The following is a 24,130-nucleotide window of genomic DNA, read 5'->3' as shown; positions in this document are numbered from 1 at the left end:
TATCTAGCTTTTCCACATCTTCAAAGTAGGTTGTTGGAATTTTGATTGTTACTGTATTGAATCTGTAGATCAATTTGGGTAGAATTGACCTCTTAACTGTATTTAGCCTTCCTGCCCATGAGCAGGGAATGCTTTTCCACCCATTTAGATATTTTTAAAAATTTATTTTAGCAATATTATGTAGTTTTCTGTGTACAAGTCCTTTATGTCCCTTGCTAAGTTGATTCTTAGGCCCTTGATTCTTTTAGTTGTTATTTTGAATGGAATTTTTTGCTTAACTGACTCCTCAGTTAGGTCATTGTTGTGTCTAGAAACATTACTGATTTTTGCATGTTAGTATCCCACCACCTGGCTGAATTAGTTTATTAGCTCAAGTAACTTTGTTATAAATTTCTCAGGATTTTCATAGTATAGTATCATGTCATCTACAAATAATGAAGGTTTTAATTCTTCCTTTCCTAATTCAATTCCTTTTCCTTTTTTGTCCTGCTTGATTGCTCTAGCTGGAACTTCTAGTACAATGTTGAATAATAGTGGTGACAGAGGGCATCCTTGTCTCTTTCCTGATCTTAGGGGAAAAGCTTTCAGTCTCTCTTCAATGAGCATAATGCTCATATATGCCTTTTTATCATATTGAGGAAGTTTTTCATATATGCCTTTGATCATATTGAGGAAGTTCCCTTTGATTTCTATCAACAATGGAAATTTGATCAAGCAGAAAAGACAATAAATGCAAAAGTAATAGCTTGACTTCTATCTTCAGTTATAGCAGGCCTGCTATTTAGACCAATCCTTTGAGTGGAAATAATTTAAAATAGTCAAGAAAAACCCACTTTTAAACACTGATGATCAGGCAAGATAGTGGAGAGCTTCAGGTTAAATTTTGAATTTAGTTCTGAAACCAAGAAAGGTAAGCAAAAATGAAAACAACCCAAGTATTTTTGCCTGAGGACATTTGCAGATCTAAAACATGCTGGCTTGTGGTTTTAGTGATTTTATAGGGTAGGAGGGATAGAAATAGAGGCCATGGACCCAATCAGATGGGAAGTTTAATATGAAACCTTCATGATATTGATCTGGAGTCCCAGGGGTAAACTGTTAGGATAAAGGTGAAGCAGAACTACCCTCCCCCAACAGAGAAGATGGCCTTGATGATGGACAATGCAGGAAGAGAAAAACAATCTGTTCTGAGGCTCTGTGTGGTCAAAGGCCAGCCTTCAGGAAGAGTCCAGACTTAGGTTCTCATTGACTGGCTACTCCAGGAAAAATCCAGCCCGGTCTTGGTTTTTGCTGATTTGGAAGGGAAATGTCCCCAGGGGCCAGGAAGAAGCAGTTGAAAATCCTCTCTGGAAGAAGATAGCTTTCTTCTAGGCCTTGGGGATCCTTCCACCCTCCCCCTCTCTCTACACTCAATATCCTTTTAAAAATAACAAGCCGCATATAATGAAAATATTCAAGAACACAAGAAAGCAAGACACCATGAATGAGAACCACCAGAAGTAACCGTGAATAGTAAGAAACCAACAAGCATTTGAGATTTTAGAAATATCTGGCACATATTATAAAACATAAACTTAAAAATAGCTGCAGGGAACAGGAAAACATAACAGGAAAACATAACGAAGACCTACATTGCCAAAACTAAAAAATAAAATAACAGATGTAAAAATTTAATGGAATTCTAACAGATTGAGGGCAGCAGAAAAAGAATTATTAATTGGAAGAAAAATCAGAAGAAATTATTAGAATACAGAATATAAAAACCAAAACTAGTCTAGTAATTAGAGACTATTACAGGAAATTGAGCATTGTGTATATCAAATGACAATATAATTTCTAATGGTGTTTGAGAAACACAGGTTGGAATTAAAATACAAAAATGTTGGGAGTAGGTAAATGAGGCAAAATGTTCTAGTTTCTTGTCTTTTCAGGTAGGAGGGTAAACCTGTTGATTACATTGAACCTTTGATAAGTTCAGAAAACATGCTATATTTTTACGTAACCACTAAAAGAATATAAGCAGAATGTATAACTCTTAAATTAGTAGAAGGAAAAAAAGGAAATGTAAAAAATAATCTGTTCAAGAAAAGGCCAGAAAGAAGAGGAAAAACCATAGAACAGTTAGTAAAAATACAAAACACAAAGTAAGATAAGATTTAAAGGCAAACATAGCATATATTAAATAGGAACATTCCAACTGCTCCAGTTAAAAGTCAAAAAATATCAGAGTAGCTATAAAAACAAAATGTAAATATGTGCTCTGTGTAACAGTCAGGTTTAAAAAGCTGAAAGTAAAAGAAAGGAAATGGATAGATCATATTTAAAGTAACCAAGAGAAAACCATTGTAGGCATATTAGACACAATTGAATTTTGACAAAAGCATCTGTAAAGATAAATTAGGTTATTTGACAAAGAATAAAAAGTTCAACTTATCAGCAAGATTTAGGGATCTTAAATTATTTTCCCATTATTATTCTTTTTGGGGGATGCATGGCCCAGGAATCATACAGGGGTGTATGGAAGGCGAGCATTCGACCACTGACCCACTCTGCACCCTTTATTTTACTATGATTTTTAAGGCAATGATTTACACATGGTGTGACTTCGCTATTGCTAATGGGCTGACTTGTCTGGGAAGTTTTGTCAGTTTAACATGGGAGCTGAGATACCGACGCAACGTTTGCATGGGCCAGTTAGTCTCATATGCTTCATGAACAGACTGCTTCATTAACAACAGCCACCTGGTTTTTGATACATAGTCATGAAGAAAACTGAGAAAACGGCCTCCCTCAAAACAAGCACACTCACTTGATTGGAAAATGATGTGGCCCATGTCTTACCAGCTAGCTCACCATTGCCCTGCGTGTGAGAGGTATAAAGTTTTAAGTTCTATTAGTTGTTTTCTTGTGGCTTTTGAAAAGTATTTTTTTTCTATGTGATTCTTTGAAGCAACCCAAAGTAGTGGAGTTTTGTGACACCGCAGCAAACCAGAGTCACCGCGATAAGAAACTGGGGTTTGACTTCTCAGACTCAAGGCTCTGAGTTGAGAAGCACAGCCACTTGGCCACCAGTGCAGCAAGGCACAGTGGGCATTTCAAAGTTTCGTACAGCTAATTATAGGGCCAGAATATATATAACAAAACTCGGAAGATCTCCAGAGAGAGAAAGAGAGAGAGATGTCCACCATCATCTCAGGAATTGGTCAACTAAGCAGATAAAAACATACCAGTAAGGATACAGATGATTCTAAACAGAACAATTAACAAGCTGGACCTAATAGATAAAGATCCCTACACCTATCAAGTGAAGAATACATAATTTTAGAAACACACACAAAACATTTACCGAAACTGATCATATATCTGCCATAAAGAAAATATTGACGTGTTGGGTGCCAGATGTTGCTTCCACGGGGACCGGAGCACGAAGGACATTAAAAATGAAGAGAAAGAGACGGGATCAGGGGGTCTGAAGATCAGGGATAACAGACAACAGACAACTTTATTCTTAACCAGATCCTGCTTATATACTGCAGGGTGACAAAAGGCAGGCATGCATTTCCTGAGGGAACAGAGTGCTTACCTTTCAGTGCTCTCCCTTCACACTTAACATAACCATTTGGGGTAAACAAACATTCTCTTCCTCCCAGACTGTTCTACATAAAGCAGATAACATAAAACAGATTACAATCGCCACAGTTTACTGCCGACACCACCCTGATGCCAACTGCTCCCAACTAATTCTGCAGGTCTTATATTAATCCTAGCTCCTAGACTGACAAGTCCCCAAAATCTAAATCTTCGGAATGTTTTCTGGTCAAAACATAGAAACTAGAAATCAATAAAAAGGTCATTAGAAAAATCCCATATGATTGGAAAATAAAAAATGCACTTCTAAGTAATCCACATGTCAGAAACTATAAAAAGAATAGAAAAGGGCGGGCCACGATGGCTCAGCAGGCAGAGTTCTCGCCTGCCATGCCAGAGGACCCGGGTTCGATTCCCGGTGCCTGACCAAGTCAAAAAAAAAAAAAAAAAAAGAAAATATTTTCAATTGGATGATAACAAAAGTGTGGAATACTTTTGGGGAATACTAAAGGGGAGAGAAAAATTTATAGTCTAAAACGGGCATATGTGGTGGTTTGAGGCTGTGTATACCCCAGAAAAACATCTTGGATTTAATTCATGGTAAGTAGGACCTTTTGATGAGGTTATTTCAGTAAAAGTGTGAGCCACCTCAATGAGGATGGGACATAATCCTACTACTGGAGTTCTTTATAAATGGAACACATACATACAGAGGGGGAAAAGCCATGGAAGCAAGACGCGGAGAGCCTGAAACCCAGAAGTGAAGGGAGAGACCAGTAGACACCACTATGTGCTTTGCATGTGGCAGAGGAGCCAAAGGTCGCTGGCAGCTGGTCTTCAGGGACAAAACATCACCTTGCTGATGCCTTAATTGGATATTTCCTCAGCCTAATACTGTGAGCTAATATGTTTCCATTGTTTAAACCAACCCATCTCATGGTGTCTTTAAGCAGCCTAGGAAACTACAAACCACAGCATATCACTAAACACTGAAATTAATGAATTGACCATATGTCTCAAAAAGTTAGCTATTGGAACACAGCTCAACATTTTCAGGCAGTCCCTGTTTCTTGAAGATGATTGTATAATGATATAGCTTTCATAATATGACTGTGCGATTGTGAGAACCTTGTGTCTGATGCTCCTTTTGTCTACCTTATCAACAGATGAGTAAAACATATGGAATAAAAATATATAATAGGGGAAACAGATGTTAAAATAAATTTAGATTGAAACGCTAGTGATCAATGAAAGGGAGGGGTAAGGGGTATGGTATGTATGAATTTTTTTCTGTTGTCCTTTTATTTTTTTCTGAATTGATGCAAATGTTCTAAGAAATGATCATGATGATGAATATGCAACTATGTGATGATATTGTGAATTACTGATTATGTATGTAGAATGGAAGGATCAAAAGTTAAGAATGTTTGCGTTTGTTTGTTGTTATATTTTTAAAAAATTAATTTAAAAATGGCTTAAAAAACTTAGCTATTGAGAAGTGAAATAAAATCAATGAGGCAGCAGATGAAATAATAATATATAGAAATTTATAAATCACAAATATATAATTGAGAACCTTAATACAGCAAAGACTAATTCTTTGAAAAAGCTAATAAAAGTAAACATCTAGAAACAAAAATAAAACAGCAATGACAATGACAAAAATTAAACAGCTAGAAAAACTGGGGAAAAAAAAGAAAGTTCACATATTTAACACAGAAACTAAAAAAATGGATATTTTAACAAATGGTTCAGACCATTAAGCTAAGCTAAGGGTATTATGAAGAATTTTATGGAATAATTTTGAAAATTTTATTTAGACAAAGTGAAAATATTACTTTCTAACACTTAAGAAGAAACCGCAAATTTGAGTAATACCAACACTATCAAAGAAATTACATGGGTAGTCAAATTTTTTCTACAAAGTGAACATATCTAGATGACGTTACTATTAATTTGTATTAAAATCAAGGAAGGAAAACTTTTAATCTTCTATGAACTCTTTCAAATAAGAAAAAGAGCACTACTCATTTCACTTTATAAGGCTGGCATAACCTTGTGACCCAGTTAGATTTAGGGAAAATGCAATATTTTGCATATCTGAGTTTGTGTACAAAGGTTCATGCTCACTGCCCACAAATCAAATACAGTTAGGCTGGTCCAAGGTGCCATCGTCCTCACCACCTTCCACCCTCCCTCTTGGGGACAAATCCATTGAGCGCCGACCAGGATTAGAAAGTCTCTGCCATTCTCAGTTCTGCTGTGATAATGTGCACCAGAAAGCTATAATGTGTAACATAAATAAAGTTCACATGAGTATTATTACTTCATAAACAAGATCGTTTTGATTATTGTGGATTTCAAACCTAAATCCAGGCCAAGTGACTCACCCAGGGAAAGTGAACTGGGCAAATTGGATGAAACTGCACAAACTCTATGATGATAGTGATGCTTGGCTGAATCCGCAATGTCTAGCTGAGTAAGTGTGGATGCACTGATTGATGGGCCAAGTGATGCATTCTAGTCCTGCTGCAGACTTAAAAGTTCATGGTATCCCAGGGTGGCAACCAGGGAGCTCTATAGCCCAGAGACTATCAGTTGTGACTAAGAGTGGTAGGCTGAAAGGGGCTCAGGCTGCTGAGTGAGTTATCAGCCAATGGACACCAGGCCCAGGAGGGCCAATTATCTGGATGAGAAGGGCTGAAATACTCCAGCCAGATGAGAAGTGTGGCCTAGAGGACTGGGGCCACATCTTACCTTCCTGTCCAGCATGGACAGAGAAGAAGCCGGGTTGACATCCAAGATCCTGGGATGTGTAGCACATGGCAGAATGCCTGTTGGGATCACCACAGGATTTAGGAAATCCTTGAAGTGGGAGGTGGGGAGTGACTGGCTCAAGGCAGGATGAAAGAGTGCCCTCAGTGTCATTTAGGAATGTAGGAGGGTGGGCCACCAGGAGGCCAGAGTGTGCCCTGGGACTAGAGCCTTCTATTGAAGGGCCATCTGGATCTTCCCAGCTTTCCAACTGCCAGTTCTTTGATTTGGAGAAGGAGTCCTGTGTGGGGTGAGCTATGCCTTTCCTGAAGTCTCCCACTGAGTTCCAGCCAGGTGGAGAAGTAGTTCTCTATCTTGGGGTCTCTTAGGTCATCCTCCTTTCAAATCCTGTTTTTTTTGATTGCCGTATTGGCACTGGGGTAGTTTGGGCTAGGGGTATGGAGGATGGAATGAGTTGGAGGAGAATATGGATGAGCTAAATGGTTCTTCCAAAGAGGGTCATCTTTCCCCTTTTCCAGATGGAGCTTAGTCAGACTCAGTCTGGCAGGGGGACCTGGCACAAGAGGGGTCTATTTGAATGGAGGTGGATATCAACACAGCATTATTGTTTTATTCTAGGGGTGGGAGGTGGGGTATCCTGCAGAGAGGAGCCTATAGCAAATCAAAAGTGTGAACAGATGGCTGCTGGACACACAGTTGGCACCTATTAAAATCTGTCCAGTGAATAAATGAAGAATCAATCATTTCCACTCCAGAGATCGAAGTTTATTAAGGCTTTGATATCCATCCTACCCATCCCTGGCTAATGCAGTTCTGGCCTCTTCCCCAGAGAAGATCAATCCTGGAGTCGCCTTAGTCTGATCTCTGTAGTTTGTATAATTTCATTGTTCTTTTTATCCAGGACAGGTAGCTCAAGATCTTGACATAGACACGTGGAGGTTTCCCATTTTTTTTCCCGAAGGAAACAATGCCCTGGGCCACATTGTTACACACTAAGGGTCCCCCAGAATCTCCCTGTGAGCAGAAAGAGAAAGGACTAAGCTGGGTTTCCACCTGGTCTTGCCCTCTCAGCTGCCCTGGGATGTGGGGTCTCTTTTAGGATGCTGAGTGTGAGGTCAGAGGTGGGGCAGACCTTGGTGTCTCCCTCAGTCCTGGGCCTAGGCTTGTCCCCGAATGTTCCCTCCAGTGACCTTGTAGCAAGCAGCCCTCCCCCCTCTTTCTGGTTTCGCTGTGCTCTCTGTGGAAAATCCCCAACCCCCCTCTCCTTGCAGGCAAGTAAGATAAGGCACATTCCTGGGATAGAACCCCCCGCCCCTAGCCTTTAGGAACTGGTGAAGATGCAGGTAGGCAAGAGAAGATATCCCTGGGGTGGGGGCCTCTCAACGGTTCAGCTCTGGACCATTCTCAACTTAAATCGGCCAATTGTTTACCTTGTATTTAACATGTCATGCAGTCTATAAAAGCTAAGGTTGCCTTTTGTTAGGGGCTCAGGCTTTCAGAGGCTGCTTGGCTGAGCCCTATGGCCATAGCAAATAAAACCTGCTCCCTGAAACTACAGATCCTTAGTCTCAGCCTGTTCTAACTTCGCGAAACATTCCTGGAGGCCTGCGGCCTCGTTCCTGGTTTTCGCACTACAACCTGAAACTCGGTTTTCTCCTCCCCTAGGAAGCCTCTGCCTATAAAGTGACTGTGGGACACTATGTATCCCATTTCCCATATGCGAGAAAGGACCAGGGTATGGATTGGTGGAAAGGCTGAGTGCATGTGGATATGGTTAGTTCCCACAGACCCAGGTGTCCTCAAAGCTCCTGTCTGCCCAGGACTGGGCTTGGAAGATGCTGGTGATCTCACCTTAAAAGAAGTCTCCTCCTTCTTTGGGTCCCCCACACACAGCTGGATGGCGTTGTTGTAAAGGTCTTCGTAGAGAGACTTGCACACCTCATCCTTTTGGATTTTGAGCTCTACCTCGTGCAGTGTGTCCGTGCTCCTGTTCACCTGGATGCGTCCCCAGCCGGCCACACTGCAGGTCATCCCTGGCTTCACCTGGTCCCCTCTCACAGGTAGCTTGAGGGTGCGCACCGCTGTACTCAGTGTGGCTTTCCTCTCCAGCTGAAAGGGAGAGGAAAGAAATTCCAACTACCCCAAAGTTTCTGGAGTTGTCATGGGGTTGTGCTTTGCCTTCACGGCTCTGGAAGAACTGAAGGGTTCATATAGGGAAGGAGGAAAGGAAACGAGATCATGGTGGATGCAAAAGTCCCTGGATTGAAGGAAGCAAGACCCAGTGGTGGGGGCACCTTACCTGCAGCAACATGATGTCGTTGGCCTTAGTGCTGTTATTATAGTCATCGTGGGGGATGGCTCTTCTCACAGGGATGTGCTGCTGGGTCTCTTCCACCTTCGTTACATTATGGGCTCCCAGGATGACATTTATTTTGCTGCACAGAGAACATAATGTTGGGGAGGGGAGTCACGGGTCTCAGCCTAGGATCCTCGAAGTGCAGGGAGCAGTTCAGGACAAGGCAGAACTGGACTTGAGGGGAATTCAATGAGCTGGAGCCCTGGGGCTCAGCTCTATATAACCTCTGCTTCTTTGCAGCTGGAGCTGGGTGGCAGATCCTCCAGCAGATATGGGGATGCTCAGTCATGCACAGGGCTGTATGGTTTCCAAGAAAAACTATGCATTTCTGAAATTTTTGCCCTGGGTCCTAGTATATAAACATGACCTCCTATGTATACCACATTTGATCAGAATGTTCCTTCTTTCCTCAAGAGGCTACTTGCATTGGCCTGTTCCTCTTCCCCCACCTCCATCCTAAATTTATCTGCCCTGTTTGCTTTTTTTTCTCTTATCATCGCTCTTAGCTCTTTGGAGGAGCTCTTCTTATATCACTAGATGGGCCAAATCTGCCGTCCCTGAGAAGAGAGTTCCTGTGAAGTGTCTACAGAAGGATGGGGGCCCAGTTATTCCTCTCACCTCCCCAAGCAGTGAGCTGCTGTCAGCACAAAGTCTTCACGTACCAGGAACCCTCCACATCTGCTTGTTTTCTCTGGTATCTTGAAACGAACAAATGCCATGTATGGACGAGAATGTGGCTTGGCCTCACATCCCCCGATGATTTTCCCTGAAAGAAAAATTCCGCCCTGCCTGCTGTGCTCATTGAGTCCCGGGTGGACATTTGCCTTTCGGTCACAGGAAGACTGCTGATGGGAGGCTGGGGTAAACTAGAGTGTGGGAGAAGGCATTGGAGTCGGTGGCAGATAGTGTTGTCTGCAGAAGCAGGTAGAAGCCATGAAGGGGGTCTGAACCACAGGGGAGATGGGGCCTTTCAAAATTGCTGAACTCATCTGTTACTGGAAAATTACCAGAGGAGACTTGAGACTGAGCCAAGGCAAAAAGAAATGTTAAGGGGACCAGGATGCCACCAACTACGGGGTCAAGTGGGTTCTAAATCCTTTCCTGGATTTAGCCCTGAATGTCAGAGCTTGGAGAAGGGGGTGGTAATTGAGGGTAGCTTTTAAGGCATTGAGCTAAAAGTTAGTCCTTCTACCTTGATTGAAGAATCCAGCCCCTTTCTCCAAGTTACCATTTCTTGGGTAGTGAATTCTTTCTCATTCCCAGCTTCCAATCTTCAGGTTGCCTTTTTCAAGAGTCCACTTTTTCAAATAGTACCAGTAAAGTGAAAGGAAGGATGGCACCCACTGACCATTCCAGAGAATGCTGCCTTTCCACTCCCACAGATTGTCTCTCTAGCACTGGTCTTTGAGTGAGGTTGGACCTGGGGTCCAGAAAGGTCCTGGAGATGTACCAGGGCCAGGATGTGTCTGAGTGTAGTATCTGAGCAGGGCTGTGTCGGTGTGGGAGGGAGTCAGGCTTCTGAGGGTAGGGAGGGTCACTCACCTGCCTCTGCCCCAGGGGACAGAAGAAAGGCCAACAGGAGGAAGACCAGTTGCATCTTCCCAGGGAGGCTGCCCAAATCAGAGTTTCTTGCGTTCCTCCTTGCTGTCTTTTAATACCCAGTGTTCTCCTCTGATGTTTTGGGGCTTCTTCATATAAGGCTATCTCTAAATGCTTCCCATCACCATCTGATCAAGTCCTTGAGCCTGGGTTGAGTAAGAACTTATCAGTCATCACATAAGCACAATGGTCACTGAAAACAGGAACCCAAAAGTACAAGTTGGGATGTTTGGAGATGGCACACCAGGAAGGAGTGGGCCCTTGAGCCCCAGAAACCATCTCCTTGTTTCCTTGGCTCTCTTAACTATTTCTGTACTGGTTTCCTTGGCCTCTTAACTATTTCTGTGACCTTTTCTGGATGACACTCAGAGATATTGGAGATGAGGTTCCTTTCTTCTGATAGAGGCACTGAAATATCAGTGACTAGAGTAGGCATGATGAGACCCATGATAGAGATGGAGATAATGGTGTGGGAATAATACTGAAAATGGACTTGCTCTAGCTGCTAAAGAACTTAGTAGTTGAAACAACGACAACAATTATTTTGTCCGTGAACCTGCAATCTGGGCAGGGTTCAGTGAAGAGAGTTTCTCTACACTTTCATTGGTGTCACAGGGGAGGCTTGAAGACTGGAGTCTGGCATCGTTGGGAGGCTCATTCACTCACATGTTCAGTGGCTGATGCTCGCTGTTCGCTGGGGACCTCAGTTGCTTTCCACAAGGGCCTTTCCTTATTGTCTCACTGCCTGGGATTCTTTAGTCTTTCTTACAACATGATGGTTGGTTTCTTTAGAATTAGCACCCCAACAAAGCAAGTCAGGAAGAAGGCATGTCCTTTTTATTACTTAGCCTCAGAACTGACATAGGAACAGATCTACCTTATTCTGTGAGTCAATCAAAATCTCCCACCCAGATTCAAAGAGAAGGAACTGGATCCCACTTCTGAGTTTGAAGAGTGTTGAAGTCATATTGTAAGAAAAGCCTATGGGCTGGAGATACAGTGTCAGTCATTTAGGAAAATACTACCTGCCATACTACTTTCAGTGCGTGTAGAATTAATCACAGGAATTGAAAACTTGATAAGTCTAAGCCTAGGTCATATTGTATTCCTTCAGGTAGGCTGGGAGTCTGCTTTGTCTAGACCACATGCACTGAAGATGGGTTATCCCAAAAGGTATCCTTTTTAATGATTTACTGATACCACATGAAGTGGCACTGGATGCCAGGGAGTCAAAGTAACATTCTCAGACCTCTATCCAGAGAATATTTGCTAAATAAATTTGCTAAACAAGTTATTCTGTACTGCTTACTGAACAAATTAGCCCGATGATCTTCCTATAATGGAAAAGGAAAAGAGTCATGGAATTGAAAATTATTGTTGATTGTAATTATCTTGATCCCAATTCTCTTAAAATCAACAACAAAACAATAGTCAAAGCACACTACCAACCATGATCCAAGGACGATGGGGTTAAGAGCCATCCAGAATGGGACGTCAGAGCCTGTTTAAGGCAAGGAAGGCGTTTCGCATCAGGCCTCCCCTCCCACCTGAGCTCTGACATTCTGCACTGGGCAGGCCAATATGGAGTGTTCAATAAGAGAATATCCCTGGGGAGAAAAGCCCAGCACAGAGAGTTCAAAGCCCAAATGGGGGTGGGGAGAGGAGAGTGTCCCTGCAGGAGAGTTGCCTGGCATGTAGAGTCTGCCTAGAGTACAGAGCAGCTGTGTATCTATGTAGGGGGCAGCTGAGAAAGGGAGCTGAAGCCTAGTAGGGTGAGGAGGGTGCTCATGCTAGGAGTGGTCCTCGCATGTGGTGTTGGAGCTCAGGTGGGGTGGCACCAGGGGTAGTGGTGGTGGAGGTGGAGGTGGTGGCAGTCTGGTACAATTTGTCAGAGCCTCTCAGACTAAGTGAGATGAGGTGACCCTCAGTAAGGAGGGGCTGCCTGATATGGGGTGGAGCATGGAGGGGAAGGTGTCAACTTAGGGCAAGCAGAACAGTGTGTGATCGAACTTGATGACAGTAATTTTACTGTCAAATGGCTCAGGTATACACATATACTGTATGTGTGGCTTTTTTTTATTTTTATAAGTTTGAGATTGTTTCAAAGGAAACAAAAAATCAATACGTTTCACATACACAGGCAACAACTAATTTGAAGATAAAATTGAAAAGATATATTGCAACAAAAAAGATAAGTTACTTAAAGAAAACTTGACCAGAATTATGCAAAACCTGTTTGAGAAAAATTTTAAAATACTCTTGAAAGACAAAAAATTTGCTTATTCTAATTATTTCATATCAGAGAGATCATACAAAAATTGTCCTTTAGTGCATTGCTTATTTTACTTAACATGATGTCTTTCTTCAAAATTCATCCATGCTTTAGCATGCATCAGAATTTCATACTGGATAATATTTCATTGTATGTATATACCAGATTTTTTAAATTCATTTATCTCTTGATGGACAGAGTGTGTTCACTTTTTGACAATTGTGAATAATGCCACTATGAACACTGGTGTGCAAATATCTGCTCAAGTCCCTGCTTTCAATTTTTTTTTTTTTTTTTTTTGCATGGGCAGGCACCAAGAATCGAACCTGGGTCTCTGGCACAACAGGCAAGAACTCTGCCACTGAACCACCGTTGCCCACTCTCTGCTTTCAATTTTGTTGGGTATATATCAAGAATTGGGATTGCTGGTTAACATGGTAGTTCTATGTTTAACTTTCTGAGGAACCATCAAACTGTTTTCCAGCAACCGCATCATTATACATTTCCACCAGCAATGAATGAGTCTTCATGTATCTCCACATCGTCTCTAGAACTTGTTACTTTCTTTTTCTTTTTTTTTAATCTAGCTACTCTGGTGGGTATGAAATGGTATCTTATTGTGGTTTTTTTTTTTTAGAATATGGCTACATTTTATACCAGCATAAAGTACAGCACATTTGCTAAAGAACAAACACATATACACACAAAAATTATATACCAGTTATGTGACTATTTAGCCTTGCTCTTTAAAATAAAACTATGGATTAAAATTTAGATAATATTGTCATTTGATTTGCATTTTCCTCGTGGCTGATGATTTTGAGATATTTTCTTGTGCTTCATGGCCATTTGTATATCTTCTCTAGAGAAATGTCTACTCAAGTGTCTTGCCCATTTTTGAATTAGGTTGTTTATCTTTCTGTTGATGAGTTGTAGGAGTTCTTTATATATTCTGAGTATTAAATCTTTGTTGTGTGTTTGGTTTCCAAGTTTTTCCAGTTCTGTAGGCTATCTTCATTTTCTTGATAATGTCCTTTGATGCACAAATGTTTTTCATTTGGATGAAGTCCCATTTATCTACTTTTTCATTTGTTGCCCATACTTTTGGTGTAAAGTCTAAGAAACCATTGCCTAACACAAGCTCTTGAAATTTTTTTTCAAGAAGTTTTATAGTTTGGTTTTTACAGTTAGGTCTTTGATCCATTTTGAGTTAATAATTGTATATAGTGTGACATAGAGGACCTCCTTCATTATTTTGTATATGGATATCCAATTTTCCCAGCACCGTGAGTTGAAAGACTATTCTTTGCCCATTGAGTAGATTTGGCAACCTTGAAGAAAATCTAATTGGCCATAGATATGAGGCTTTATGTCTGAACTCAGTTCCATTCCATTGGTCTGTATGCCTGTGCTTGTATCAGTTCTGTGATGTTTGGATTACTGTAATAAGTTTTGAAACCAGGAAATGTGATTCTTCCAAAGTCATTCTTTTTCAAGATGGTTTTGGATATTTGGGGCCCCATATAAATTTGATGATAAGCTTTTCCATATGTGCAAAGAAGGCTGCTGGAACTTTTAATGGAATTGATTTGACTCTAAATCACTTTAGGCAGCACTGACATCTTATTAGTCTTCTAATACATGAACATGGAATGTCATTTCATTTTTTAAATCTTCTTTGATTTCAGTACATTATTTTGTAGCTTTTCATAGACAAGTCCTTTACATTCTTGGATAAATTTACTCCTAGATATTTTATTCTTTTAGATGCTATTATAAATGGAATTCATTCTTAATTTTCTTTTCAGATTGTTGAATGCTGGTTCATAGAAGCCCAACTGGCCTTTGCGTGTTTATATTGTACCCTGGAACTTTGCTGAATTTGTTTATTAGCTCTAATAGCTTTGTAGTGTATTATTTGAAGTTTTCTGCATACAGACTCAGGTGATATATATATATATATATATATATTTTTTTTTTTTTTTTTCCACATGCACAGGCACTAGGAATCGAACCCGGGTCTCTGGCATGGCAGGCGAGAAGTCTGCCTGCTGAGCCATGGCGGCCCATCCTCAGGTGATCTTTTGAAATTAAGAAACTAAGGAACATTAAATAACATATCATACAGTTGCGAGAGAGGGAGCCAGCAGCACACACCACTATCAAAATGCAAACTTTCTGCTCTTCTACTCTTGATGAAGGGAGGCCTAAGAAGGCAGTTCTCAGCTCAGCTGTCATAGTTTGGCTTCCTGGTGAACCTAGAGTCTTTCCCTTTGGGAGGTATCCTAGTAAAGGATGGAGGGTTCCTTGGCCCAGGAAGCTGAGCATTTTTTATGAAGACCCGAGTTTATGATCTCTGAGAAGCCAGGAAGACTCCTATCTCAAGCATTCCGTCTGGTGGGATTCTTTATCTGGTATGGCCACTCAGAAATTTAATCTTAAAGGGGCTTGGTTGTCCTATCTTCATTGGGTCACAGTAGTCGTCTACAGACCTTTACTATTAGAGATGAAAATATTTAGAGAGAAGTTGGTGAACCCCACTTTTCCTTAGTATCAAGGATCAATAACCTAACTAGTATTGTAATATGCTTATCAATTCCTGTCCAAGGAGCTAAGACCTCCAGACAAGCAGAGCCCAAAGTCGTGAAGACAAAGGCTAAAATTCTGAGAGTGGGTGAACAGGTACAATAATGAAAGCGGGCATTCCTGCTGACACTCTTTTGCTTTTGGAATTATGTATTCTAGATACAGAAGAAACACCACCAAATATTCATTAATGCTTTAAAGAATTTACTACTTCCTGTAGGACAGCATCCAAATCTTGCAGGTAGTTACCCTTAGAGGTGGTTATTGTTCAGTCTTGAGCAGGCCAGCTGCTTCTGGGTGATATGTTAGGTGAACCTATTGTTACACTTCTGCCATGGTGAAATATATTTTTTTGGTCAAAAGTAAAGTATCAATATAGGAAATATAAGACCTTCTAACATCCACAAAGAGTGATGCTGGCAGAAGTGCTGTAGTGGTCAGGGAAGGCATATTGATACTAGTCCATGTTCCCTGAAACAAATCAGCAGAACCTTGCCATTCCATTCGGTCCACCCCCTCCAGGAGCTGACTTGTCATTCCATTCGGTCCATCCCCTCCAGGAGCTGACTTGTCATTCCATTCGGTCCATCCCCTCCAGGAGCTGACTTGCCAGTTCTCACCCTGTCTGTGCTGGGACCCAACTCTTCTTTTGGTCTGGAGGAAATGAGAGGTGATGCAGAGGAATCTTGGTGATACAGGCAATTCTTTGACTGTACTCAGAGGAGTTATCACAATATTTTGTGGAAGGGAAGGATTGTTTCCTCAAACAGGGGGAAGAAAAGTACTTCTGCCAACAAAGGAGATTTGAAGCAATCAGCATGTTTCAGGTACTTACCTGCTTCTGAACCCACCTAAATGTATTAATGAAAAGATTTCAGCTCACCAAAGAAAGGTGTTTTGAGTACTTGTTACAGAATGACTGCCAGAGAAGCCCAGAGGCTTTCTCTCCAGGTTACGTCTGAGCATCCTATTCAGTGATGCTGGGAAGTCGTCGTAGGCTGGTCAGCTCCTTGCTGACCCGGTGGTCAGTAGGCGTAGCATTCAGTTGGGAGCTCTGTGGTACCTTTAGTCAGTTATTATCTCTTCTTGAGATGTGGTCTCCACATCTCTCAAAGGAGGATGTGGACTTACAACTATGATTTTCAAACTTGTTTTAAACTGCACGACCATTTTCTCACGTAAATGCAATGCCTAAACTGAATAGATGCATGGCTGGGCAACTTTAAAAAATATTTTTGTTTTGCTTTCTGCATTTTCCTTTTCTGTCTTTTCCAGTTAAGGAGCCAGGTTCTTACTATGTCCTAGATACAGAGATCTTTTTCAGCCCCAATTCAGAAACTGTGACAGCCACTGCTCTTCTCTTATAAACACGTGTCCAAGATCATTAAGAGATTGTGTTGCAGCATACTTTGTGGACAATGAGCTTTGAAAGGACATTCCTTTTGAGGGTTATATGATCCCAGAGGGAGATGTTTTATCCATGTCATAAATGACGTGTTGCATGTACTGGGACAACGGCTCTATCAACCCCGAGCTGGAACTTATGCTCAGCTCCCATTAGTGCCCTATTGTAGCGTCAAAACCTTGGTGGGATGGCTGGTGGGTGTGTCTGGGAGATGCAGATTCAGCAAGAAGTCACTTACTCCATATATGGCCCCCAAGTCAAGAACTTCCCAACACTGAGAGGTCTAGGTTGTATCAGGAACTTTAGATATTGCAGTAGCCATCATGGCCTAAAGATGAGAGGTGCTTCCCATTTCTCTAGACCCCATGAGGTTCCCTGACTCTGGTTTGATTCTGCACAGGCATGAGCATGCGGCAATGACCAGGAATATGATTCTATTCTGTCTAATTCTGTGGGTGTTTATAGTCAGAGTCTGTTTGCTTTCAGGCAAAGAAATAATGTAGGTTTTCCTTCCATTCGAATTTGTGTAATGGTATTCCTACCTGCTACTTTTACTTTTGATTTTAATTTCAATTTTAAAAGAGTTTTACTAACACTCCCTCCCGCTCCCCTCCCCCTATATCTCCTAGTAACCTCTAAACTGCCTTCTATCTTTGTGGAATTTGCTATTTCTAGCCATCACTTATTAAGTGATATCATATAATTTTTGTCATTATGTGCCTTCCTCATTGTCACTGAGTATAATGTTTTCATTCCATGTTGCAGCATCTCCCATAACTTCATTCTTTCTACAGCCCAACAATACTCCATTGTGTGTGTTACCACATTTTGTTTATTCTTCATTTGTTGATGGACACGTGTTGTTTTTACCTTTTGGCTCTTGTGAATAATCTGCTATGAACATCGGTTTTCAAGTATCTGTTTTAGATCCTTTTATTATTCAGATTCTTTGGGTATATACCTAGAGGTGATATATGGAAATTCTGATTTTGATTTTTGGGGAAACCTCCATGTTGCTTTCTCTAGTGGTTTCACATTTTACATTCTCAGCAACAATGCGCTCGAATTCCAATTTCTCTGATCTTCTCCAACACTTCTGTTTTTAAAAAAACAATAGCCATCCTTGTGGGTGTGAAGTATTATGTCAGTGTAGTTTTGGTTTGTATTTCCCTAATGTATGCCTGCTACTTTTCAAACAAATAAATAAGGCTACCTTAGATATGACACCAAAAACATGAGCAACAAAAGATAAAATAGCTAAATGGGACTTCACAAAAATTGAAAACTTTGTGCATCAAAGGACATTATCAAGAAAGTGAAAAGACAACCTACAGAAAGGGAGAAAATATTTGGAAATTATGTATCTGGTAAGAGCTTAATAATCAACATATATAAAGAACAAAAAGACCAAAAACCCAGTTAAAAAAATAGACAAAGGAATTGAATAGGTATTTCTCCAAAAAAGATGTCAAATCGCCAATAAGCACATGAAAAGATGCCCAACATAACAAACCATCAGAGAAATGTAAATCAAAACTATAATTATATACTACTTCACATCCATGAGGATGACTATAAGCCAAAAAAAAAAAAAAAAAAGGAAAATAAGTGTTGGTGACAATGAAGAGAAATAGTAATCCTCGCACATTGCCCCGCGGAATGACAAGGGTGCAGCCACCATGGAAGACAAGTAAACATAGAATTACTATATGACCTGGCAAGTCCACTCCTAGGTGTGTACACAAAAGAACTGAAAGCAGCAGCTCAAGGAGATATGTGCGAATCGATGTTCACAGTAGCATTATTCATAAAACTCCAGAGATGGAAGCAACCTAAGTGTCCATCAACAAATGAATGGATAAACAAAATGTGCTAGATACACATAATGGAATATTATTCTGCCGTAAAAAGGAACAAAGTTCTGATACATGCTGCAAATTGGAAGGACCTTGAAGATAACCTGTTAAGTGACGTAAGCCAGACACAAAAGGCCAAATATTGGCATTGGCATGATTTCTGTTTTATGAAATATCTAGAACAAGCATATTCATAGAGACCTGGAAGCCAGCAGTGACCAGGAAGGAGCAGGCGGGACAAGGCTCAGGCTGCTGAGTGACTGGGTGGCCAGTGTCTCTTGAGCTCATCGATGTGGCTGAGCTGGGGTTGAGCTGGCCCAGGTGAGAGATAAGGCCAAAGGTTCTTGGGAGAGGCCCTGACAGCCTGTCCTCCATGGTCCTGCTGGGTGCCAGCACCGGCGTGGCCCCACTGAAGCCCCTCTCTTCCAGGGCTTGGGCTCGGCTGACAGCCTCGTGGTGAGGTCCTGCTAGAATCATAGGCTCTGAGTGTCCTGGGTGGGGGTGGGTAAGATGGGGAAGGTCCAGCTTAGATCACCGTGGTCTGGAGGGACACAGGAATTAATGGGCACTGAGAACTCTTAGTGGTAGGCAGGAGAAGAAAGGGCTGCCAACAGGTGGGGACTGAGCTGGACTCTGAGCTCAGAGGAGGGCACAGAAGCTCAGAGAGGACCACCTGGGCTGTATCTGCCTTTTGAATTAGAAAGAGCTCCTCTCAAGAGTGTTTTGAGAACCCCCCACCCCCAAGCTGTCAGCTTCCCTGACTGGGAGAGAGAAATGGCCTGCACAGGGAGGTGCCCTCCTCCCAGTGGGGTGAGCACATGCGCTTGAGAGGCCCCAGGTATGCAGAACCCATGGTGTCATCCCCTCCCTCTCTGCCATATACCACAGGGGAAGGAGGTGAGATGCTCACCTTGAGCCCCAGGACCAGAGAGGTTTATGGTTTCTCCCGGGGGCCTTAGCCCTAGCAGAAGGGCAAGTCCTAGAGTGACAGGTATGGGTAAGAAGGAGCTGGGTGCCAACTTTGTCTTGGATATGGAGGAGGTGATGGGAGAAGGGGAAAGACGAGGAAGCAAAAAGCACAGCAGAGTTGTAGCCTGCCTCACCCAGAGTTGGTGCCGGCGAATGTGGATCAGGGAAAACACAAGAGACCAGCTACTCACTCTCAGATAAAGACATTTATTAAGGTGCTGGCCCCTCCCTCCGTGTAATTCTGGACCTGGCTCCAGAGGAGACAGGGAGCTCAGCTCGACTCCTCCTATTAGATGTGCTTCATTGTTTCTTTTATCCAGGGCAGGAAATGTGAGACTTTGGTGAAGACCCGTGGAGGGACCCCATTGTCTCGCCCATAGGAGACAACCCCCTGGGCCATGTTGTCACACACAAGAGGGCCTCCAGAGTCTCCCTGTGGAAGAGAGGAGAAGGACTGAGCCACTTTTTCTCCTGGTCCAGCTCCCTGAACCCCCAACCTCCACCCCAGGGAATCAGGGAGAAGGCTGCCTTTCCTGGTCTCCAGCGGTGAGGCCCGAGGGCAGGGTAGGCCTCTGCAAAGCCCACAGCTACACAGCTCTGATGGACCCCTCCCCTCCCACAGGTCTCAGCACCCTCCCCTGCAAAGGTGCCCTGAGAGCCTCAGGTTCTAAGCTATGCTTAGGGCCACAGAAGCAGGCAAGTGGGCCTGAAACTCAGCATGGAGGATGAGTCCATTCCCCTTCACGGGCACCTGCTCTGAGGAGATGCCAGTTTTTAATTTTGCCACACTGAGTGAGCATCGTTTCAAATACACGTGTGCCCTGGAATGGGACAGGAAGTTGCAAATTCATCCCCTGGAAAGGCACATATTTTAGATTCATCACAGGCCCTTGGTATGCTAGCAGAAGCCCTAGTTACTCTCCAGCTCTGGTTGCTCTCATCTTCTCTTCCCAAAGAAAAAGTCCACAGCCTAGCGGGTAAAGGAGGCCCAGCTGCTTGGGTCTCCAGGTCCCCAGTCTTCCTGAAACATCCTGTCCCCACAGCCAAGTTATGCAAATGTTAAGACTCACTTTAAAGGAAGCCATCTTTTTCTTTGCGTCCCCTACGCATATCTCGGTGGCCGGGCTGTAATGCTCGGGGAAGCGGGAGGTGCACTCCTGGTCCTCCTGCACGGTCAGCTGCACCTCGTGCAGTGTGCTGGTTGATTCACCCCTCGCGACCTGCCCCCAGCCGGCCACACTGCACACCTGCCCTGGCTTCACCCGGGCCTTGAGCCTGGGCAGGCTGAGCGGGCGCACGGCTGCAGACCGTTTGGCCTTTCTCTCCAGCTGGAAGGGAGAGGAAGAGAATCTAGGGCAGCCAGGAGCCTTCTAGGCTGGAAACCCCAAGGAGGCTGCACTGCCTTCCCTCTGAGACTCGTGGGCACTAAAACTAGTCAGGCAGCCAGGGTGGGAAAAAGAAAATGTACAGGGATCACCGTGGGTGGAGAAATTCTCTGGTCTGAGGAGAGCAAGAGCCAGCAGGGAGGTTTGTCTTACGTGCAGTAACATGATGTCATTGGTGATAGTTTTAGGATTATAGGCTGGGTGGCGGATGGCGCTTCTCACAGGGATGAACTGCTGGGTCTTTTCCTGCTTCTTGATGTTGTGGGCTCCCAGGGTGACATTTAATGAGCTGCACAGAGAAGAAAGTGGAGGATATGAGTGACAGGAGATAGAGCCCAGGAACCCTGAAGGACAGGAGACAGCCCGGGGCTGGGCAGGACTGCAGTTGAGGGGAAATTGAGGGTACAGGACTACCTTGGGGCTGAACTTTCTATGCCCTCTGCTTTTTGGTAGCCCAGGTGGGATTCTGCAGCCCATGGGAACTGCTCCAGGGGTTCTCAGAGATCAGTTACCCCTAGAAAAACATGGGAAGTTGTTTCAGTTTGCACTGAGATCCCAATGCCTGCCACCAGCTCCAAATAAGATAGGGTTGATAATCTAGTCTGCCTTTCTTCAGCAATGCCTTTGGTACTGACCTTCCCCTTTCTGCAGAAAGTTAGCTGCCCTCTTTCTCCAAGGAGCTCCTCTGTACCTGTGTTACTAAGAGCCCAGGAATCCCCTTGGGAAGAAGGTGGGAGTCCCTGCGGAGTGTTTCCAGGTGGATGTGGGCCCTTTGCTGCTCTCACCTTCCCCAGCAGTGAGCAGCTGTCAGCACGAAGTCTTCTCGTATCAGGAAGCCACCACACCTTTTCTTATGCCCCTGTTTCCAGAACTGAATAAATGCCATATAGGGGCGAGAGTGGGCTTTGGCCTCATGTCCCCCGATGATCTTCCCTGAAGGAAAAATCTGTTATGCTTCTGGGTACCCCCAGATTCCACCAGGTACCCACCTGGTTGGTGACTCCAGAAGGGCTGGTTATTTGGGAGCCTGGGATGGCCTGTGGTGGGGAGGTGGGAGCGGCCCCAATGTCCTCCTCTGAGAAGGGGAAAGCAACAGCCCTTGTTCTGTAAATGTTCTGCGCGTAGTTGAAGCCAAGTGTACTTGTCTTAGGTACAGAAGCCCCAGAGACCCCTGAAAAGTCCTTTCTGAGCTTCTAGTGAAGCTGAGTTGGGATGAAGTGAGTTTCCAAGATGCCTGCGAATCCTATGCTGTCTCCGATAGTGCTGCTTCCTAATGGGCAGGACATAAATTTAGGGATCTGAATATTGTCATGTCCTATTTCCTAGAACCTTTTACATAGTGGGTGCCCAGGAAATGTTCATTGGCTGCACGAAGGAATGGCCTCCAGATAGCTTCTGGATGAGGGCTGTAGGACTAATGCTGGTGGGAATCTGGAAAGCAGAGAAGTTGGGGTCTGCCAAAGTCAGCAGCCCATCCTTGACCAGAGGGGAGCTGCCATGGCCTGGCAAGAAAAGCAGAGTTGTAGCGATGGACTGAGGGTGGGGTGGGTCAGGGCATCGAGGTGGAGCAGAGGCAAAAGCCACAGTGTGGGGACCATGATCCCACAGTTATGGGGTCAGCTGAGGTCTGGGATTCTCTCCTAAGTAGAAGCGTGAGGGGAGCGCCTGCCTCGTCCCAGATATAGAAGCCACGCCCACGATACCTCTTTTTAAACTTTTTTTTTTAATTTTGAAATAATTTCAAACTTACAGCACAGGTGCAAAAAGACTATGAAACTGATAGAGAGGACGCAAATATACCCCCATCCAAATATTCACATTTGCTAAATTTTAATGTTTTGCCCCATTTGTTGTATCATTCTCTCTCTCTCTCTATTTATATCTAATTACCATCTATCTCTATTTTCTAAACATTTGAGAATAGATTGCATACATTATCCTCCTTGAACATGTAAAACTTCAATGCATATTTCTTAGCAACAAGGATAGTTATTTATGTAACCATATTAAGTACAGTTATCAAGTTCAAGAACTTTAACATTAATATAAGATATATAGTTCGTATTCCAATTTGTCAGTGGTTCCAGTAATGTCCTTTTGAACATTTTCTCCTCTAATATTATATTCAGTTCATGAACTGCATTGAATTGCCATTGTCTCTATAGTCCCCTTCTCCCTTTTGTAAAAAATTAGGGAAACATATATCGACCTACAATTTCCCATCTCAACCACTCCCAAGCAGGTGATTTGGTGTCTCCAGGAGGCATTTAACCTCTTCTCTCTCTCAGTTTCCTACTATCTGCCATGCACCTCTAGGAGAGTCCCTTTATACTTTCCTGTAAAGGAGAGCACCCACTGGCTCTTCTTGAGGGTGGCCTTTTCTACCCTGCCATTCTTGTCGACTGTCCAGCATCACCCTTGGCAGACTTGGGTGGGGCTGGAGCTGGGGTTCAGAATATTCCTGGCAGGTAGATGGATCAGAGCTGTGCACAAGGGGCAGGGGATCTGTGCCCACCATAGGATGAGGTCGGGGCCCTGAGGGTGTGGACAGTCACTTACCTGCTTCTCCCCCAGGGAGCATGAGAAAGGCCAACAGAAACAGGAGTGGCTGCATCTTGTTAGGAAGGTAGCCCGGATTGGAGTGGCTGGTACTTCTCTTTCTTGCTGTCTTTAAGCCCTCAGGAGAGGAAGAAAGTGTTGGTAGGCTCAGAAACCTCTTGTTTTCCTCTGGTTTTGTGGGGCTTCACCCTTCGAAGCCTTTCTATGAAAGTTGCCCTTGACCCCACTCCCACCACCTCTGCCTGATGACGTTCTCTGGGTGGTTGTGTGAGAGTCATGCAGTCACCACGTCCGTCCCCATAGCTGATGACTCAGAGCAGATTACTTGTTCCAGCTCAGGCTGGGGGCCCAAGGGTAGAAGGTGGGACTATAGGATGTGGCATGGCCCAGAAGAAGTCCTGAGTCTCAGAAACCTGAGTGACAGCCCCAGTGATGGAACCATCAGTGTCTTCATCTCTGTGCTACCAAGTCCATCAAGAAGATGTCCTCAGCAGATGTGTCTTTAGGCCCTTCTCTGTGCTAGGATCAAACCTATTGAAGACGTATGTCCCTTCCTTTGAGAGCCCACCATATGATGGAGGAGAGAAAAACCTTAGTGACCAGGTTATGGTGAGGGCCATGGCAGAGGGACGATGGCAGTAAGGAGAGTATGGCCATGGAGCATCCCACTTGTCATCACTGTGTCCTTCCCTGGAAATGTTTAACATCCTTCATTTATTCTTGACCATGCAGATGTGCAGAATTAAAGAGAACATCTCCCGTAATGTTTTTAACAAAGTC

The 24,130-nt window shown here is 43.4% G+C and overlaps 2 protein-coding genes across 3 annotated transcripts; both read right to left on the bottom strand.

The window, feature by feature from the left end:
• Window positions 1–5,513: 5,513 nt before the first annotated feature.
• LOC143654866 (mast cell protease 3-like) lies at window positions 5,514–10,385 on the bottom strand. 2 transcript variants are annotated; one of them, XM_077126506.1, is made up of 5 exons: window positions 10,262–10,385; window positions 9,338–9,485; window positions 8,663–8,798; window positions 8,215–8,472; window positions 5,514–5,871 (listed from the first exon to the last, which is right to left on the bottom strand). In XM_077126506.1, the coding sequence occupies exons 1-5, from the start codon at window positions 10,314–10,316 to the stop codon at window positions 5,662–5,664; spliced, it is 807 nt and encodes a 268-aa protein (XP_076982621.1). In that variant the 5' UTR covers window positions 10,317–10,385; the 3' UTR covers window positions 5,514–5,661. The 2 variants fall into 2 exon arrangements, with proteins under 2 accessions (XP_076982621.1, XP_076982622.1); XM_077126507.1 differs by lacking the exon at window positions 5,514–5,871 and adding an exon at window positions 7,108–7,377.
• Window positions 10,386–19,573: 9,188 nt separating this feature from the next.
• On the bottom strand, window positions 19,574–23,630 carry LOC143654865 (granzyme B-like). Its single transcript, XM_077126505.1, has 5 exons — window positions 23,351–23,630; window positions 21,577–21,724; window positions 20,945–21,080; window positions 20,477–20,734; window positions 19,574–19,839 (listed from the first exon to the last, which is right to left on the bottom strand). The coding sequence occupies exons 1-5, from the start codon at window positions 23,403–23,405 to the stop codon at window positions 19,696–19,698; spliced, it is 741 nt and encodes a 246-aa protein (XP_076982620.1). The 5' UTR covers window positions 23,406–23,630; the 3' UTR covers window positions 19,574–19,695.
• Between the last annotated feature and the right edge of the window lie 500 nt (window positions 23,631–24,130).

The sequence above is a fragment of the Tamandua tetradactyla genome, chromosome 14, assembly GCF_023851605.1.
Source record: "Tamandua tetradactyla isolate mTamTet1 chromosome 14, mTamTet1.pri, whole genome shotgun sequence".
In the NCBI taxonomy this organism is placed as follows: domain Eukaryota; kingdom Metazoa; phylum Chordata; class Mammalia; order Pilosa; family Myrmecophagidae; genus Tamandua; species Tamandua tetradactyla.
Note: the sequence above shows the minus strand (reverse complement) of the source record. Positions and strands in the feature narration are given on the sequence as shown.

Bases quoted from the DNA above. Each gene is read 5' to 3' on its own strand.
- LOC143654866 (XM_077126506.1), bottom strand. From the start codon at position 10,316: ATGCAACTGGTCTTCCTCCTGTTGGCCTTTCTTCTGTCCCCTGGGGCA. The intron at 9,486-10,261 runs GTGAGTGACCCT...TTTTTCTTTCAG, and splicing joins GTCCCCTGGGGCAGAGGCAG to GGAAAATCATCGGGGGATGT. The intron at 8,799-9,337 runs GTGAGAGGAATA...TTCTCTGTGCAG, and splicing joins GCAGCTCACTGCTTGGGGAG to CAAAATAAATGTCATCCTGG.
- LOC143654865 (XM_077126505.1), bottom strand. From the start codon at position 23,405: ATGCAGCCACTCCTGTTTCTGTTGGCCTTTCTCATGCTCCCTGGGGGA. The intron at 21,725-23,350 runs GTAAGTGACTGT...TTTTTCCTTCAG, and splicing joins GCTCCCTGGGGGAGAAGCAG to GGAAGATCATCGGGGGACAT. The intron at 20,735-20,944 runs GTAAGACAAACC...TCTCCCTTCCAG, and splicing joins ATGACATCATGTTACTGCAC to CTGGAGAGAAAGGCCAAACG.